This window comes from Rhinichthys klamathensis, unplaced genomic scaffold (genome assembly GCF_029890125.1).
Source record: "Rhinichthys klamathensis goyatoka isolate OS25496 unplaced genomic scaffold, OSU_Roscu_1.1 h1tg000254l_1, whole genome shotgun sequence".
Lineage (NCBI taxonomy): Eukaryota > Metazoa > Chordata > Actinopteri > Cypriniformes > Leuciscidae > Rhinichthys > Rhinichthys klamathensis.
In genome coordinates, this window is record NW_026606776.1 from 4083304 (window position 1) to 4103073 (window position 19770).

A 19770-nucleotide genomic window follows, 5' to 3' on the forward strand; every position below is an offset into this window, starting at 1 on the left:
TAATCAGTTCAAAAATAGTGCTTCTATTTGTGATGGGACCACATTTGACATCAGTGGTTAGATTTGCAAGAGCCAATATCATTGGCATATTTAAATTTAACACGATCATGAATGAGATTTAAGAGCTATGGCGGTGGGAAAGATTTTTATTCAGCAGATAACGACCTTTTCTGTTTCTCACAGAGAAAACCTTTTGTGTTCCACAGCAAAAAAGTCATACAGGGTTTGGAAATCTAAATGATGACAGAATTTGCTTTTTTTGTATGAACTAAACCTTGAAAAGCTGTGGCAGTAGAATCACTAAAAATAGCGAAGCTATTAGTTTAACTATATTACTCCATTACAAAGTGTCGCTAGTTTTTAAATAATATGTTTTAAAGCTATTTTAGCAGTACATTGCAGTGTTACATTTTTCCTGAGGGTATTTAAGCAATTTATTCACATATCTGCCATTTTCTGTTGGACAGTTACATAAACCGCTTAGACTAGTCTTACAAGTTAGTCATCTAATTTTTTTTCTTTAAGAATGGTCATAACTTTAAATAAGTTACTTAAACGGGTAGATTGGTCTAATTTCAACCCAAAAAATAAGACTGATTACCCCTTGGATAAATGCTAGTTTGTCAGACTAGTTCTTAAGACTCTGACTTAATATATTTTCTATATGCAACTGGCCCTTGGTGGCTGTTTAGAATCAGAACTAGCTATGGCTGATTTTTGAATGAATCAATTTTTTCATTGAATCGATTTACAGTTCAGCCTGCATTGTTTGCAGCTCACTCACTGAATTCTAAAAGGTTTCTCACTCAGTCAAACAGTAATGGGATACTTTAAAACACAGAAAACAACTGGAGTGCTGGATGCAAAATTAGAATCAGAATCAGTTAAAACCATTTTAAAACCTACCCCTGGCTGTCCCATATGATAAAACAGAGCAAAATTACTCCATATGTGTTACCCTTAATAAAAAATAAAAAAAAATAAAAAAATACAGGATTGAAATGATTTATTAATCGTTTTTCTAACTGTCTTTTCCATCTGATAAAGCGTCTCTTCTCCCTCCCTCTTGGGTTTTGTTCTTTCTGTGGTGCAGTCAGGGCTGAAGAAAGCCACCGACTTGCTCCTGTCGTAATTACAGACTTATTGTTCGGCATGTGAAAACACCGACCAGGATTTAGCACTCACAGTTTTGGCTGCAAATTGAAAAGCTGCTGCATTAATGAATCTCAACCAATTAACTAGACCTTTGTTAATACTGCTGTCATCTCACTCTCCACCCCCCTTCACATAAACACACGCGCACACGTGAACGCACAGACACAATAACACAGCTTTCCCTCCATCCTTCCTGACACTCTTAAATATCCTCTTCTACTCTATAAACTGTGAAGTTTGTAAGGCTCCACTGGCTCTTTCCTGTTTGTAAATCGCTCTGTCTGCTCTGGTTTAGTTTTTGGCCCCGTGACGCTTTCTGACGAGACTCTTATTAACAGTTGATATTCCTCTCGGCTTTCCACTCCTTTACCTCAACACCAGCCCGGCAAGAGGAGTTACGGTGAAGGGAGACCTTTTGTTTTTGCTGAGAGACTGCTATTTTTCCCCCTCAGAGTTTTGGATTTTTGAACATGTAATTCCGGCTCTGACTCGTCTCTCTTGAAATTCAAGTACCCAGCAAAATTCGGGTTCAAGTACTCACCAACTCTCTCTGCTGTGTTGTTTTTACAGAAATAAAGCTCCAGTTTTAGTCAGAGCCATGACTTAGTGGTTACTGCAGATACACTTGACATGTGCTCATGTGGGTATCGCAAACTCGATTATTGCTTTCTGAGTCCATTCCACTTTCCACTATAACCCTTTACTACACAATAGTTAGCTTCACTCCACTAATTTGATAAGGAAAAGTGGCATTCAAAGTAGGGATGGGTCACAATACAACTAAGACTAGTTGACTGACTATTCGCCCAGGGATGCTGACTTCATTTTTAAAAGTATTACATTTTTATATTTTTATCACATTGATCATGTGTCTTAGCTGTTTACACTACAAAACTGTTTACACTACTTTCTCTGATGTTGCGTCTTTAAATGTAAAGCACTGCTGCTATAGCCATACATGGATGTCAAATGCCTTTGCTGCTGTTTTTGAACATCTTGCAGCACTAGGATTGCATTTTTAAGACAGCATGTCTAGACACAAATAATTTTCTTTTTCATTCTGTTTTACTGGTGAATCTGAAATCAGCCGAATTATTCAGGGAGACCAGTTAGCCAGCTAGCTATTCAGTAACCCACCGAATAATTTTACAAATATGAAGTTTTCAATTCCAAGAGTGCTGATGTTTCATAAAATAGGACTGGGAGAGTTTGCATCACTCCACTTGTCTGCGATTACTACAGAGAATTCCAGCGCTTGATCCTGGTTTGTCCTTTTTTGGGACTATTTTTGTTGGCTGTGCAAAAATAAAATAGCTGGCCATATTGTGTCCAAAATGTGAAGTACTTAAAATTAACTTCTTGTTATAGTTGTATAAAAGCATAAAAGACAATATTGCACAAGCAAGAGTGCTGTATTACTTAATATCACCATGGCTGAGATTACCTGTGATACAGTAACATTCCTTCTCATGTGATATTGCTTAATTTAAAGAGGAAAAAATCCCAAAACAAAGACTGATCCATTATAAAGTGATTTTACCTGGGTTAAACCGACAAGAGGACCTCGGTAATTCAGTCCTAGTTGAGCTGATTAACGTTCAGAATGAGACTTTCCCTCGACAGGTTCTCACAGCGCTATCATTACCACTTTAAACGCAATTAACACTTTGTCCCACTAAATCACCGGCCCACAAGCGTGCGGGAGCGATAGATGATGTTCAGGTCGAGTACGAGGTACATCTGGGCTTAAACAGAGAATATTCTAACCTCTCTCAGAACAAACGGCGGCCACATGTTCGCACTTTTTCTCTCCGGCCCCCTCAGACACACAGACAATTAAGTCAGCTGTCAGATCTGTCTGTAGAAATGTGATTGATGCAAACAGAGGGCACATTAATCGGCTTCCGCCGCATCCCACATAAGAGAGCGAACGAGGAGACAGGTGGGGGAGGACAGTGCCGCTTTTCAAGATGGCTCGGTTTGTCAGAAGATGGAGAACATGGGAAGGTGTGTTGGTGGGGGGGTTGGGGGACAAGCGAAGAAAGAGAGAGACGGTGAGAGAGAACGAAGGAGAAAGATAAAATAAGAAGGATATCAGGTAATCCGGTAATTCTGCTCTGCTCCTCTCAGAGGCTGATTTAATTATTGCCGGCTGAAAGCGCATTAATATGAAACTGGCGTTTCTGCCACTGTGTGTGTTTGTGTGTGTGTGTGTGTGTGTGTGTGTGCCAGCAGGAGCGGATGATGGTCTTTGGGGGAATATTTCCTCTCATTTATCTTCACATCCGTCTCTCTCCTTCTCAAGCTCCTCCTTTTCGTCCTTTTTTCCCCTCTTTCATCGCCACTGTATATATCAGGACAAAACCCAAAATATACAGGCTGTACTGGATTTGTGTATGTGAGAATTAAAAAGGACAGGCCTTAAGCTCAGGAACTGAAAGCTGTCTGTCGTCGTCTTCTTTCTTCTCTTTTCCATTCTAGAGCCTAATTAAAAGAGGGCATATGCAAAACAGGATTTTCTTGCTCTTTTGAAATGAGTTAACTGGCTTTACACAAAAACAAACATACGGCATGACCAGTGAAGTCCGATTCACTTACAAACAACTCTTTGAGCCAGTTCTTCCAATGAATCTGGCAAAAGAAAAATCACAGACTCACACGTTGCTGTAATGAATGCCATTTTAATAAGCAAAACATTAAAATGTGTCACGAACACTGTGATGCATCATGTCCTACAAAAATCGGACTGTGTGTACCATTATCAAACTACTCATACACAGAAAAACTTTATAAAGACTTTTATCACTGGCAAATGATACATTCGCAGGTTTTGATTAAGTGGATTCTGGGTAAATATTCCACATCACCCAGCATTAAAAAATCCTGTTACTGTTTCACTGAATGAGAACCGGCTCACAGTTCAGTGGGTGAGGAGGCTGTCTGAAGGATTCAAATGGAATCGCGAATTGATTTTTAACACGTTCCAGCCCGTTATTCACAAAACTAGCGTCACTGGTTCTAATTCTAAATGGCTGAATAAATAAATAAATTGTCAGGGAAATGTAACGTACTGTTTGTCAGTGTTTGTACTCCATTACAAAATCAATAAAATGGCTTTGCTACTGAAAAGCAACATGGTTTAAAAACTAGCTACATTACCACCTCGCCAGGGCTTAATTTGTCCTGGAACAAGCTGGATCCGGCACCTCATTTGGGAGATCCTCCAACTCTCATACATCACTGAAAGATGTTTATGTTATGACCAGTTAAATATAATAATGATAAAGTTATTTAATAACTTTCTATGTTAAATTAAGAAGTAGGAGAAATGGCAACAAAGTGGTCCATGCCATGTTTGGGCAACGATTTATTGGATTTTCCAACGCATGACAAGCAATGTATAGATAATATATAAACTTCAATGTGCAACGCGCAAAATGACGGTGACTGTTTAAGCTTCCGAACAATTGTCAAGGGCTATGTTGGTCAGACCTTTGCTTTATGCTATGGTGTTTTACATGCACAAATTGTCACAACACATCATAAGTATGCAAATAAACACCTTAATGTGTCTTTGAACACAAAACTCAAGATAATCTGCATCAAGCGCTTTATGTTTCTATGTTAATTCTGAGAGTATATTTGCATGTCAGCCGCTTCCGTTCAGGATTTCTTATCCGGATCCGGCATGTTAGTATATTATATCTTAAACCTCCCACCCCTAAACCCCCCCCCAAACACACTTTTTTTTCTGGAACCTCAGAAATTACAAATGAAGCTCTGCACCTCGCCAAAGAGAAGCAATGCTACTACGCAATTCTGCCTTTTCAAGGAATAGTTAACCCAAATTTTCATAATTTGCTCACCCTGGATATCTTTTTCTTTCTTCTGTGAAGCATAACAAGAGAAGAATAGAAAAATGTTCACACATGCACTATATATGAAGTCTTAAGGTTAGATTAGCGACATTTAGGGAAAAGGTTTATTTGTTCAATAGTGTAGCGAACAGCTCACTCAGAAGTCACTTTCAAAACAAGCAGCTTTCTGTTGGTCAACATGATAAATCCGCATGACCGATTTAAGCCCGTTGCGAAATCTTTCCCGACGTTGCGAAATCTTTCCCGCATGCATGAAATTTCCATAGATTCCTAACGAAATTACTGGATTTTGTCTGGGAAAATTAAATGCACATTTCTAAAGACATTTTGTGTGAGGAACAGTGGAAATTTATATCATATTGGTCAAATGGGTTATGACAAGCCGTATAAGAGACACAAGAGTAAATGACAGAATTTTCATTTTTAGGTCAACTATTATTTTTTTTTAAAGGTAGCGGTTTCTAGGGGTCAGAAAGAAAGTGGAAAATGGTCATGTAAAATTAAATCATGACTGTTTTCGTGGACGTTCCAAGTGGACAAACATTTTAAGTGGATTCTGGGGAAAAAATACTGCAAAAAAAACCCTGCATGCAGCAGACAGTTTCTACAGTCTTCACACATAAACAACGGCAAAGGAAAGTCAAGGCCCTCTCCTCCTCTCTGTCCCTCCTAGAGTTATAGCTATCTGCAAAAGTCCTGCATTTCCCATCATCACTTTTCTGTGTGTGTGTGTGTGTGCAAGAGCGAGAGAGCTGGCACGGTGCTGCGCTGGCGGAACGGTGCGCTCAAGCCTTTCTTCTCTGTGCTCCCTAATGGAAATTGAATTTGCATGAAATATGCGGCTTAGAAATTACATGTGACTCCTGAAGGAGACAATGGGCAGCATCAGCGCTGCCAGAGGAGATCGATCCCAGAAAGGATGCAATCTGGATGATGATGATGACGACGACGATGATTAATACGAAGAGCTCTGTGTTTACATGTATGCCGAGAGCCCATACAATGTCAAACAAGAGATTGAAGTGATTTATCGGACTTGGAGAGGGTGTTGTTGTGATATCTTATAGAATATTGTGTAAGATGCAGGAACGCTTTGGGCGTCTTCTCTCCCACTTCTTCCTTGTTCTATCACGCAGAGACTTTCATTTGGTCTGATCATAGTTATTAATCAAATAGTGTCAGAAAGCCTGTGATTACATTAACATTAACAGCCATCAAACTGTCTGTCACACACGGACACACACACACACACACACACACTGTCTAAATGAAGGCATACCATACTGTTTTTTTTTTTTAAAGCTAATTATAAATACAATAGACTATCCCTACCCCTAATATAAAACCTTTGCATTTAAAAAAATGACACTTTTTAAGGGTGTCCTCAAATGTCCCTGAGGGGAGGTTATGTCATATTTAGCTAACATCTAGGGAAACCCCTTCATGTCTGCTCTCATGTACATTTAAAAACACAATATTGAAAAAAAGGGGAAAATGCTCATGCTGTCGCTTCTTCTCTAGGCATGCAAATATAAACGTCTCACGTCTTTGTGACTGAGAATGCAGGTTTATGAGCAAACTGAATGTTAGTTAGAACTAACACTAGGGGTGAACTGTTATAGTCATATCCAGATATGTGGCTTCAGAGGCTGACACAGCACTATGAGGCTTACTCTTCTCTAGGCACACACACACACACACACACACAGAGCCATAGAGATTTCTGAACTTCTCTTTGAAGCCCACACACCTTGACAAAACACTCAGAACACATATACTCTCTCACTGAACTCTGAATCACTCAACACTAACACTCACTTTCTTTTTCATACAAATAACTTCCCTCTCTATTCCTAAAGTGTCACGAGAGGCAGAGAGAGTGATGATATTCTACTACTTCAAAAGAAAAGAAAAATCCAGTAGCCTTTTTTTTTTTAAAATCAATTTACTTGGATGCAAAACTGGTTTACATATAATATAATATAATTATGCTTATTTATTTATTTATTTTCCCCCTGTGGCAAACATTTTCTTGTTTTAAGCATGAACCTTTCAAAATGGTGTGATTATCTAATGCTGAATGTGTAATGGTGTCTTGTGTATGTGTGTGTTTGATGGGGCAGGTCCTCTGTTTGGACTGACGGGCAGTGACCAGACATTCAGTGTCAGCTCAATGACCTCTTTGCCCAGTGCGTACCCTCTCATGGCCCACCCAGCCTTTGGTTTGCTATCACCGGCCACGGCCCGCCCAGAGTTTGGAGGTCTAGGAGGACTGGGGGTCTCTGCTGCCCTCGCAGCTCACCCACAACTAGGAGCCTTCTCAGGTATGTGTGCGTACAATGTTGGTGGCCGTTTATTCATGACCGAAGGCCTGATGACACAAAGCCCTATGTTATTAATTGGCACAAAAGTTTAATACTCGGAAACAAGTAATAGTATTGTAATAGTATATAACAGTATAACAATAATTATTATTATTATTATTATTTGTTATTATTATTATTATTATTATTAATAATAATAATTATTATTATTTAGAATAATAATAATTATTATTATTTAGAATAATACTTTTTTAAAACTTTCAATATTATTAATAATAATAGTAACATTAATAAATAATAATAGTAGTAGTAATAAATATTATTATAATGATAAAATTAATATTCTTATAAATAATAATAATAAAAACATCATCAGTAACAATAATAGTGATAATATAATAAATTATTATTATTGATATTTTATTATAATAACCTAAATGTTTAAAAAATATATATAATTAGTAATAAATATACTATTTATTTTGAATTATATTGGAAATAATTAATAAATTATTATTATTATCATTTAATTTACTTCAGTCCTGTCTCATTTAGATGATCTACCCTAATGTATGTTATAAGGTAATTTACTCTCTCTTTTCTCAGAATGGTGGAGAGCAGCAGAAGCACATGGACGGAGTCCTCCAGCTTTCTTCCCGCATTTTTTGAGCCTGCCACCTATGTTCGCCCCACCCCTTCACAACCACGAGGCCAATCCGTATACATCCAAAACACCCAGCAAGAGCAGTCAGGCCTCCAAAGGTAATAATCTGTCTATATCTGGCTCCTGGGAATGTATGATATCCCTCGGAGGCAGACTTAAACATGAAACAATAAAGTAATAATTCTTAAACAAAAGTAATGCAGCAGTAATGTAGCCTTCAGGCGGGTGTACTCACAGTAATCATCGCCTTGAGCATTCGCCTGCAGTGTTGAATTCATCAGGCGCTTATCAGGAGATCTTCTGCCGTTTGAACCTATACTTTTGTCTCAGAAATCCATGCCAAAGGCTATTTGACATGCATAGTATATATTTTGAGGGAAATTTTGATTTGTCTCTCTAACTTGTAGCAACAAATTGCGTTGTTTAAAAGCATCTCACTGGTTCATGTAAACTCTCTGGAGCGCAGGTGTGAACGGAGCTGTGAATGGTCGTTCACTGTCTCCATCTGCGGCTAAAGGAACTGTTTCGGCTTCTGCCTCCCCCTCCCCCGCGCTCCGGCCCCCTGAGCACAGCCGGACACTCAACGCCAAAGCCCGCGACCGCAAGGCCAGTCACCATAGCAACAGCACAGGGGAGCTTCAGGAGAAACCCTCGCAGAAAACTAAAGAGAAGGTACGACGTCATTGCAACGCAGTGTGTGGTCCAAACACACAAACTCTACATATACATGACCAATTATTTAATGGTTTGTTGAATTAATTAAAACTGTTTTACAAGATGAATCATTGATGTCTGTGTCGACCAAAGCAGAAAGCCCGTAAGAAGCAGGTAGAGGGTTCTGCCGTAAGCGAGAGTGAATCTGGATCATCGCTGGATACTGACAGTGACGGAGTGAGCAGCAGTGATATTGATGATCTTGGAGAGGAAGAAGATGATGATGACGAAGACGAAGACGAGCAGAGTAAAGACAGCGAAGAGTCAGACTCGGAAAAGGAGCGGCAGAAAAAAAAGAAAATGAAAGTAAGATACTGCTCATATTAGCTTATTACTGTTTTCCAGGCTTGTAACCGAAAGGTTACGGGTTTGACTCCTAGCATTGCACCACTGAGCCATTGAGTAAAGCACTTAACCTCAGATTACTCCAGTGCACTGGAAGTCTTATTATATAAAAGTATCTGCTAAAGGACATAACAAAGGTTGTTTACATGTCTTCTTGAGTGACAAACACAACCTGTTCAATGCTGAGGGCCAGTGAGAATGGAAAATAGTCATGTAAAAACACATTATGACGGGTTTTGGTGTAAAAACCTTAATCAACAAGTGGACTTCTCCCTGTCTTGTTTGCCCAGATTGTGACGCCAAACTCTGGGCTCAGTAAGAAGGAAAAGGCCAGGCTGCTGGAGGCCCAGGACTTCCATGTAGGCCTGCCGGGCAGTGCACCTTTAGAGCCCTCTCCTCCAGTGCACCTGCATCGCTCTCCACCTCCGCCAGCCCTGTCTCAGTCCCCTCTGCTGTCTCTATCGGGCAGCAGAGCCAGGGAAAGACCCCTCCACACCAGCGTCATCCAGTCCACCGGCCTGGCTGCTGCCGCTAAACCGTTAGCGCTTATCGCACAGTCACGTCGAGACGTTTCTCCTAAACATTCTCCACAGCATCTTAACTCCTCTCCAAAAAAACCCTCAGCCTCTACCAAGCCCCTCACTTCCTCACCTCAGCCCCTCCCCCTCTCGTTATGCTCCTCCCCCAAACCACTATCAGTCCCCTCCCCTCCAAAACCCCTCCCCCTGTCCTCTTCCCCCAAACCGCCTCCGCTCACCCCTTCCCTCAAGGCGCAATCCCAAGCTTCCTCCCACAAGTCCCAATCTCAAGTACTGGATGCTCTGACCAGCAGGAAGATTCTGGAAAGTTCTCTGGCACAAGTCACTGCTGACTACAGGCTGAAACAGGTGAGTGTGCCACGGTCTGGCAGGAGAAATGTGAGAATGTTCATCCTTCAAGTCCATACATTAATCTCACTTTTCCCCCAAGGCCGGCGTCCACATTTTCATTTTCCAGAAAAGCAAACCAGCTAAAGCAAATTCTCCACAGTATCCGTCCATATCTTTTAAGCCAATTTAGGATTATCGCTTTTAGGGTGCTGTTGGTATTCAGGACGTGTCTTTCCTTATTGACCAGCCTATTTGAAAAGGTCAGAGTAACGGAGAGGGAGAAAGTGAGTGGGAGAGAGAATTATTTGTGTGTGTGTGTGAGAGAGAATGTGCTGAAGACCGAAACGCAGAGAGAAGGACAGAAAGGACAGCTCCATTCTCTTATCAGTGGGGACTGGCTTCCCTACTGTGTAGCTTTAGTTGGTAAATGAAAGTGACAATGTGCATCGCTATTAGAATTACTGAAGCAAAACCAACAGGCAATTAACTCCATGACTTCTTAAGGGGCCAGATTTCAGCAAATGAGTATAATAAATGTGCCTTTTCCTCACCTCTCCTTTTGTTGCCTTGAAATGACTGTTGAAGAGGTTAATATGTTTTTTCTTCTTCTTCTTGTAATTAACCAGAGTAATTTTATTATTATGTTACAGTGTGGAACAGTTTCATAATATTTTGATTTTATTAGTGGTGCTTACTAAGGCAAGCAACTGTGTTACTCTTGCTTATACCTTGGGTTGCAGTGTGTGTGCCGTATGAATGATTCCTGAAAACGTGACTTGTTAAGGTGCTATTACTTTTTAATAAAAGTAAATAAAGGTCAATAAAATGACCCAGTTCATAAACCCAGTTCATATCTATGGGGCCTGGTTGCACTCTTTGACTTTAAGAAAACAATTAATACGACAGGGTTTTCTTAACTTAAAGGCCTACTGAAGTGCCTTGGAACGCGCAGCTTTGTATGATGCGTTGTTCCCACTGAAACAGGAAGCTAAGGCGGGACATATTGAATGGCTCCTCCCCCTTTATAAATAGCCAATAGCTTTTAGTTTACCTCACAGACTGCAAGTCGTACTTGGCAAGACCATGGAAGCGCATCCGAACGCTGATGATACGTTGGATTCAATAGTAGAGGTGTGAATAAATTCTAGCCATTTAATTCTTAACCAACGTACAGTTGGAAAACGGAATAAAACTCGAGCGTTTGAGCAACCGAACACACATCTCTAACCCATATTGCTCCGTGACGTGTCAACGGTCGCTTTGGCCAGGTGGTATTTATAGCATAGGGGGCGGGACGCTTTAGATTAGAGAGCATTTGATTGGACAGAAGATGTGATGAGTAGCTGAAGTCTGTGGTGATGTTATAAAAATCCGTGATCCATTTTAGCGGAAGTGTGAGACTGTAAGATTTGAATGCTTGTATCTCTTAAATGCGAATTTTGTCATTGTTTTGGAACACACCAGCTTATTCATAACCTTAAAGCTAACATATTCATACTAAAAGCTAAAAAACTTAAATTTTGATTTCAGGGGGCCTTTAAAAAGTTTATTGAAAGGCTCCAGAACATCATAGAAACTCTAAAGACTCTTTGGCAACTCCCAAGCAACCTCATAGAAACACTCTCGCAAGTGCAGATTTTATTATTATTTCAGAACAAACATGTTCATGAGTCAGGAAACTATAATGGTGCTATAAAGATTTCAAACCATTGAGCTCAGCGGTTGAAGGCAGGCAGAGTTTGAGCATTCCTTCTCTCTTAATGAATGTTGTGGAGCTGATAGAGTCATGGCCGCGCTGTTGTTCTCTGTTTCAGTGAGTCAGAGCAGCATTATGCTCACTCACACTCTTCCTCCACCAGCACTTAAGCCACATGACAACCAGCGCAATTACCACATCTCCTCTGCTGTTTTCCCCTCTCTCACTCTCTTTGTCAATTTGTTGTTTTTTCCTCCTCTCATCTTTGCTATCAGTATACATATCTCCCTTTCTCTGAAGATGTGCTTCGTTCAAGGAAATTCAGTTTTTTTTTTCCATTTTGTTTTGAAAACAGCAGTGCCCTGCAGCAGAACTTGCTGTAATATTGATTTCGAGAAAAAGATAAATAGATAGGAATAATAGAAATGGATATAAACAAATTAAGTAAAAAAGTTAGGTTTACGCAAAAATATGTACGAAAAAAAAGTCTCCCATGTGCACTATTGATTTCTAAATGTATATATATGACTCAAGACCCATACACATTAAGAACAATATCTATAGAGATAACTTCTGAATAACGATAACTATATTAGCGTCCACATCAACGGATGATAATGGTTTTATATTAGAAGCCCACGCTGCAGTTATGCCGTCTCCCATTTTAAATTCTCAATGTCTATAAAGTTGGGTGGATTGGGACTGACTTGCAGTGTTTTTAATTGTTCATCACTTGGAAAAAATCATTCTGAAAGTGATTCCAATGATATCGTTCCTCTGTATCATTATTGTTATAGCTGTGGTGTGGTCTTTAATATTCTCATAGAATTAGAATGATTCTAATTATTTATACTTTATAGTTGTAGTTATTGTCCTTGGTGTGATATATATATATATATATATATATATATATATATATATACAGAAAGCTTTTCTTACTTTCCATCATCGTTATCTTTGTTTTTCCTTCTGCAGTCTTTCCTGTCCCAGGACCAGACGTTTCCTCTCCTGTTAAAGAAACAGCAGGACCCATATAAGATAAAAAAGAGGGCAGGGGTGCCCACATCCTCATCCTCATCTTCATCCTCATCTGTGCTCCCTCTTAAACTCAACTCCGAAGCGTCAGGTAGGACCAAACCCCCCTCAGCGCAAGGCTTGTCCTCCTCCAGTCTGCCTTTCTCTCATGGCCTGCTGGGTCTTGGCCAGCCCAACGGAGTCATCCAGAGCACCCAAGATGTGCCGTTGGCACTTACCACCAAACCCCGCTCAGACGTACCCGTCAACCTCAGCACAGGAGGTCGTAAGAGCCCCGCTTCTGCGTCTCCCACTCCTAACCGCACTCGTGAGCCACGGAAGAGCAAGACTCCCAAGGCATTAGAGGCCTGGAGGGGTCTATCCCAGAATCACCTGGTGCAGTCTCTGGTGGACCTGTTTCAACACAGCGGAGCCGAGCAGAAGCTGCCCAGCAGCAAAGACTCAGATGACTCTGCTGAAGACGAAGACGACGAGGATGATGATGTGGAGGATGAAGAGGATGATGATGAAGAGGACTCAGATGATAGTCTTTCAGGTGAGATGCCTAGAGGAGTGGTTTTGTGAGTTCATTAAAGAAATAGGTCTTGCAGAAATTAACATTCTTTCATTATTTACTCGCTCCAAACCCATAGAGTGTCAAGTATCATGGAAATAATTCATGGTATACACTATAAAAAATGATTTTTCAAAGTTGTAAGTACAACGGAGTTTGCTGGAATACTGCACTGCAATACCATTTCAATCCTCCTTTTAATTCAATGTGTTACTTTACTTTACCTAAGATCCCGATCCGATGAAATATTCCTTATATTATTTCATGCTGAATATAATTGCATTTACTTTACTTTACTTTACCTAAAATCCTGATCCAATTAATTATTCCTTACATTATTTCATGCTGAATATAATTGCATTTACTTTACTTTACCTAAAATCCCGATCCAATTAATTATTCCTTACATTATTTCATGCTGAATATAATTGCATTTACTTTACTTTACCTAAAATACCGATCCAATTAATTATTCCTTACATTATTTCATGCTGAATATAATTGCATTTTTACTGGGAAATGCATCAGATTATGGAAGTTAAATACGTTGTTATTGTGATTTCTATTTCAAGTTGTTTTTAATTTGGCTCTTTGGTGCGACCAGTGACACAAGACGTAATAATGATCAATCTCATGTCCTCTCGCCTTCTATTTCTCAGAGTCGGACAGTAATTCAGATAGCGAGATGAACGGTTCAGAGGGTGGTAAAAAGAGGCGCAAGGATGGAGTCATGGAGATGGACACAGATGGAGAGAAGACTCCTCAGAAACTCAGCAAGGGCTTTTCCCATCTTAACTCCTCCACCAATCACAGCCTGTCTGACTGTCTGCCACTAAACCTCCAAGTCATTAAGCCCTCCAGTGTGGCCACGCCCACCATTGTGAGCAGCTCCGGTGCCTTGACCTATCACAGCTCTCCCTCCTCATCGTACTCTGTTGGCACATCTCCAGGTAATCACAGGCAACATCATTACTATAAATAAACTAAAACTGTATATGCATGACACCTTCCTCCAGAGCTCTGCCAGTATCAAAAGTGTGCACGGAGTTGAATATGTGTTGTGTGTTTGCGCATGCCCTTTTGTTTGTGTATTTGTCTGTGTGCGGGCTGTCACACTCAGATGACGGAGTGTCTATTTTTAGAAAGATAAATGATGGCGTCTGGCATCACTGGGCTCCCTTTGCTCCCGTCTATTTGGGTGTGTGTCCTTGGACCTAGCCATTGTATCTGGCCTGTATTCCAGGAAAAACAAAAAACAACAAAGCGGAATTCATTTTAAACTGTTTCCATTAATTGTTTTCCTCTTGTGTTTGGTTTATACAGGGTTAGGTAAATGTAGCTGGTAACAAGAGCTCTTTGTGCGGTGTCTGGGTTAACCCCGGTACCCGTGTTTGGCTTAACCTGTTAGCTGAGACACATCCACCAACTCTGTTTGGCTGACTTAATCTGCTTTTTCCTTCTGAAGCTAACAGAGACATTTGTTAAACAAAACACTCTCAAATCCAGCAAACATGGCACAGAAGTGCATCTGCTCTTGGATGGCGTTCAGCATCCCTCACCGCGATGGAATGAAACACTTATTCTAATGAAGCAGAATTGTGTCCATTGAAAAGTGCGAGGAGTCTGTGATAAGCTGAGAAGAGTTACTGTGATGATTTGTTTTTGGAGCATTATTTGAGCTGCTGAGGGATTCACTTAACGCCCGTTATGTCTGCAGACTTCCCTTCTCTGAAGGAGAGATTTGAGCGATATGAGTTTGCTAGTTTCTTCCTGTGGTTTTTGTTAGTGTCACTATTGCTATTAATCATATTTTGAACATCACCCTATTCCAAAGCATTATACGTGAGTGTGTAGCTCGTCTTGCATCATTTGTGCTTCGGAAGTAAATCGTACTCTTAAATCATGCTGCTTGTTTAGGAGAGCTATTACTTTTACTATTACGCGATCAGGTGTTTCCTGCCTAAAAGAAATTAGGCTAAAATACTCCATCGATTTAGCATACAGGAGGTCATGTTTAAGTCATATCTATGAACCAAAATATACCATACTTGAGACTTGAGATTGGGTTCTTTTGACTTTGAAGAAACTATCAAAAACATAATAGAAATTGACTTCTAAAAACACTGACACACTAAAATCTAGGTATGCATAATAAATAGGTACCATATCAAATATTGGCCAATTTTTTTTAAATTATTGGTATTTATTGATTTTGTATACAGTACCATTCAAAAGTTTGCGGTTGGTGAGATTTTTCTGCTCACCAAGGCTAAATTTATTTGATCCAAAATACAGTAAAAAAAAGGCAATATTTTGAAATATTATTACAAATTTAAAATGTTTTACAATGTAATTTTATTCCTGTGATGGCAAATCTGGATTTTCAGCATCATCACTCCAGTCTTCAGTGTCACATGATGATGCTTCAGAAATCATTCTGATATGCTGATTTGGTGCTCAAGAAACATTTATTTTATTAATGATGAAAACAGTTGTGTTGCTTTATATTTTTATGGAAGCGAGGATATTTTTTTCAGGATTAATTGATTAGTTAAAATTAATTGATTAGTTAGATAAAGAACAGAATTTATTTAAAATTTGAAATCTTGTCTAGCATTATTAATGTCTTTTCACTGTCACTTTTGATCAACATAATGCATCCTTTCTGAATAAAGTATTACTTTTTTGAAAGAAAACAAAAACTGACCCAAACTTTTGCATGGTAGTGTATATGATATCAACCAATATTGTATATTTTATTGTTCATGCTCATTTGTCTTATTTTTACATTTGATTTTTTTTTAACTAAAAAACACCAATAATTTAATAACAGTGTTACATGTAATCATTTAGCAAATCTCAAAATGAATATCCATTTTTCATGCTGTATATTACAATGTTATGATGCCTAGATTTACATTATCTTAGTGTGTGTTTTATTTTTGATTTATTAAAATGATAAACAAGTTAGTTTAAATGGTGTAATTCTTTTTATTTGCCAAGACAAAATAATTCGCCTTATTGGCCAGAATTGTAATATTTGTGAACCCCTAGTAAAAACCATTCAGGACGCCTTAGCAATCGCATTGCAGTCCCCTGATCTTGTGGAGGCGGGTTTTATGCATGCAGGCACCATCAAAAGCAGAACAAATAAAAATCGAGGTTTTATTTGATGTTGTTTGCTCATTATGTGAATTGTAATTTGTAAGAGATGATGAAACGGTTTACTTAAAGTGTGTGTGTGTGTGTGTTTGTGTGTGTCTGTCTGGCTGTTGTCTTGTCTCAGGCTCTGCAAAGAGAAAGCGAGTGATGAATGAAGATGATTTACGGATTCCGCTGGAAATGGGGTACGTTTAAATATGACACGCTGGTGGCAGCATGACTCAACACCTGTTAACTGCAGATCTGCATTCTGTGCTTCTAAAACAACAGAGCACAGTCTCATATAAACATCACATTAATACTGCAGATGAGTAAATATTCTCCTCAAATCAGAATTATTTTCTCTATTATTATATTACAAACCCATTCAAACAAGCACTGGGGCGGAACCATTGCAAAATTATCCTATAATACCATGGTACTTTGATACTTTGAATGACTATCATATTTGCATTCATATTTATTATTTACATGATGTCATGGTACAATCAAGGTACATGTGAATGCCACAGAAATAAGTTATATGAAATAAATTCTAGTATCAGAAAAAGTTATTTTTAGTATTTTCAAATGTATAGGTATGTAGGTAAGTTGTTTTTAAAGTTGATTTAAACATGATTGAAAGGTGAAGAACCTCCATCATGCCTTCCTTTGACTGTTAAGGGTTAACATATTTTCTGGACTGCACCGTTTCTTATGTGAATAGATGTGTTTACTCAGCGATATGTTTAACCGCTGTATTTTTAAAAAGCTATCACCTGAATGTATTTTAGAATGTATTAATCTTTAAATGTCTCATAAAGTTTTTTGTTAATTGTATGATTTGTATTATTCGCTTTGTTCTTGACATGAAGATAATCTTGCTGCTGATCTGCCGTTAAAAATAAAAATAAATGAATAAATGAAGGTACATAAAATCCATGGTATTATAAAATTACTATAAAGAATAAAAAAATAATAAATCTTATATTTATGCTATGTTTGTGCACAATGATAAGCAAGTGTTTTTCTTCAATGTGTATGACATTGTTCTAGCTGGCAAAGAGAGACCAGGATGAAAACAGTGGGCGGTCGGCTGCAGGGAGACGTTGCGTATTACTCTCCGTGCGGCAAGCGACTGCGACAGTACCCGGATGTCGTAAAGGTAACCAGTCTTCCCTGCTGCCTCTCGCTTAGACCCCCCAAATGCTCAGGTAGCCTCACTCCCCTCCCGTTAAACCCCTTTCCTCTCCCAGTGCACCATTAGCAGTTATTGTAAGATCCAGCAGTTTTCTTGAATGATCTGGTCACTTTAGCTAGCTATGCACTGTTATGGCAAGTGTGCTAGGCTGCTTTGAGTTTGGTACCATTATAGTGCTAATGGCTCTCTGGATGTCCTGTCTGACAAAATCACTATTATTCTCTCTTCTGTAGTATCTGTCCAGATACGGAATAACTGACATCACGCGTGATAATTTTAGCTTCAGTGCAAAAATAAGGGTTGGTGACTTCTATGAAGCCAGAGAAGGACCCCAGGTGAATGCCTTTCATCTCCTCTTTTTTTTCTTTTTTTTTTTTCTCTATGGTCTTTTTTTCTCTCTGTCTCTCTCACTCGTATTCTTTCGCTCTCCCTGTATCTCTCTTTCATCTTGAACAGGGCAGGGAATTTGATTGAACCCCGATAGCCTGAATTTCCCCTTTTAAACTGTAGGGAGTCTGTGCAATAATCAGCGCTCGTTGTTTCCACAGGGTGTTACTTCATGTTTTGTCTGTCATGTGTGTTGAAAGAGACTCTTAAGATTAAAGATACAGAGGAGCTAAAGTTTGAAAGTTTATTGATTAAAATTCAAATCAAAAATTGACTCTCTTGACTCTTTTGTTTTCATGCTTTTAATTAATTTGCTAAAATTATCTGCAATGAGAATAACATTTCTGAATATTACCAATTCATTATTATAGTGTTAAGTGATATTAGGGTTACGTGATCATTAGCGATGTGGCACTAAATTAAGAAAGTTTCTGTGTTTTTACCGTCGTCTTCATAAGTCTGACCCTCCTCTGTCCCCTGCTTCCCCGCAGGGTTTGCAGTGGGCTCTTCTGAAAGAGGAAGAGGTCATCCCTCATATCTTGGCCATGGAGGGTCGGCGAGGTCGTCCGCCCAGCACGGAGCGGCAGCCGAGGGGCGGCAGTGAGGGTTCGGGCAGCCGACGTCGAAAGGGCCGCCCTCCGAATCTAGGAGAGAGCGAATTCCCAAGCCCCTCTGAGGCCAAGCTATTGCGCAAGCTTGAGGCTCAGGGTAAAGTGCTATTGTTTGACTTATCTCATTCATAGACGAAAATGCATGTATTCATATTGACGTAAGGGATTTGTCTGTTTTCCTCATAGAAATCGCCCGGCAGGCGGCTCAGATGAAGCTCATGAGGAAACTGGAGAAACAGGCACTCGCACGGGCGGCCAAGGAGGCCCGTAAACAGCAAGGTAATCCACGCTTATGAATACCACTCTATTGCTCACAAAGATGTTCATACATCTCGCTGAAACCTCATTCTATATCTCTCGTTCAGCCATCATGGCTGCAGAGGAGAGGAGGAAGCAAAAGGAACAGTTGAAGATTCTCAAACAGCAGGTGAGTTTGAGAAGGAAACCTTAGGTTTTCGGTCAGTCTTAGGGTCATGTCACGAGATTATAAGCGTTTATTTCAAACGGAAACTGATGGTGCTTCTACGACTGCAGCTTGGCTGCCATTCGACTTTTTTAAATGCACAGCAGCACTTTCAATTAACAGACTTCCTCCTCCTCTCCTACCAGGAAAAGATAAAGCGTATTCAGCAAATCCGTATGGAGAAGGAACTCCGCGCACAGCAGATTCTCGAGGTATGAAGTGACTGCGGGAAAATAATATATATTTAAAAAAAAGAGTTGAAATAGGCTTAACATTCTTAAAATACACACCACCTCCTTCAGTTCCTGTTTAACATGGAACCCGGACCACAGAAGAATCACTGCATAATTTTCGTCAGGACTAATGCTAAATTGGTTTTGGTGGACAGTTTTTGAATATTAAATTTGCTGCCTCCTGTGTTTCAAACCAGAGGTAAATTAGACATAAAAGATTTTTTTTTTCCATCAGACAATGGCAGTTCTTGCATAAGTAGCAGGAGGAAGACACTGTTTACTTTACTCACCCAATTATAGAGGCTTCAAAAGTGTTTTAGCTGGGCAAAATCAAATTGGAGCTGACACGCTTGGCAAGCCATTCTGAACAGGATTTCTTGCTGTTTGTAATTACGTATTTAAATTTTCAGCTAATTCGCCTTTGCTTTCTTATTATATTGCCGTTGTCAAAGCCCGAGGAATATTGAATAGTTTTGAAGATCTGAGGGTTGATTCTGACAC

General features: G+C 39.4%; 1 protein-coding gene across 18 annotated transcripts in view; it reads left to right on the plus strand.

Annotated features, from left to right (window-relative positions):
• Positions 1-19770, plus strand: part of baz2ba (bromodomain adjacent to zinc finger domain, 2Ba) — a 93103-nt gene that overhangs the window by 51252 nt on the left and 22081 nt on the right. For 12 of the 18 annotated variants that reach the window (XM_056266882.1, XM_056266893.1, XM_056266889.1 and 9 more), the window contains 14 exons: positions 7157-7357; positions 7964-8119; positions 8488-8693; positions 8829-9041; positions 9371-9967; positions 12621-13215; positions 13893-14183; positions 16520-16580; positions 17431-17539; positions 17809-17910; positions 18454-18670; positions 18760-18852; positions 18939-19000; positions 19183-19248. In XM_056266882.1, the coding sequence (XP_056122857.1) occupies positions 7157-7357; positions 7964-8119; positions 8488-8693; positions 8829-9041; positions 9371-9967; positions 12621-13215; positions 13893-14183; positions 16520-16580; positions 17431-17539; positions 17809-17910; positions 18454-18670; positions 18760-18852; positions 18939-19000; positions 19183-19248 (2969 nt within the window). The remainder of the gene's footprint in view (positions 1-7156; positions 7358-7963; positions 8120-8487; positions 8694-8828; positions 9042-9370; positions 9968-12620; positions 13216-13892; positions 14184-16519; positions 16581-17430; positions 17540-17808; positions 17911-18453; positions 18671-18759; positions 18853-18938; positions 19001-19182; positions 19249-19770) is intronic. The other 6 variants (XM_056266892.1, XM_056266897.1, XM_056266898.1 and 3 more) reach the window with 2 other exon arrangements.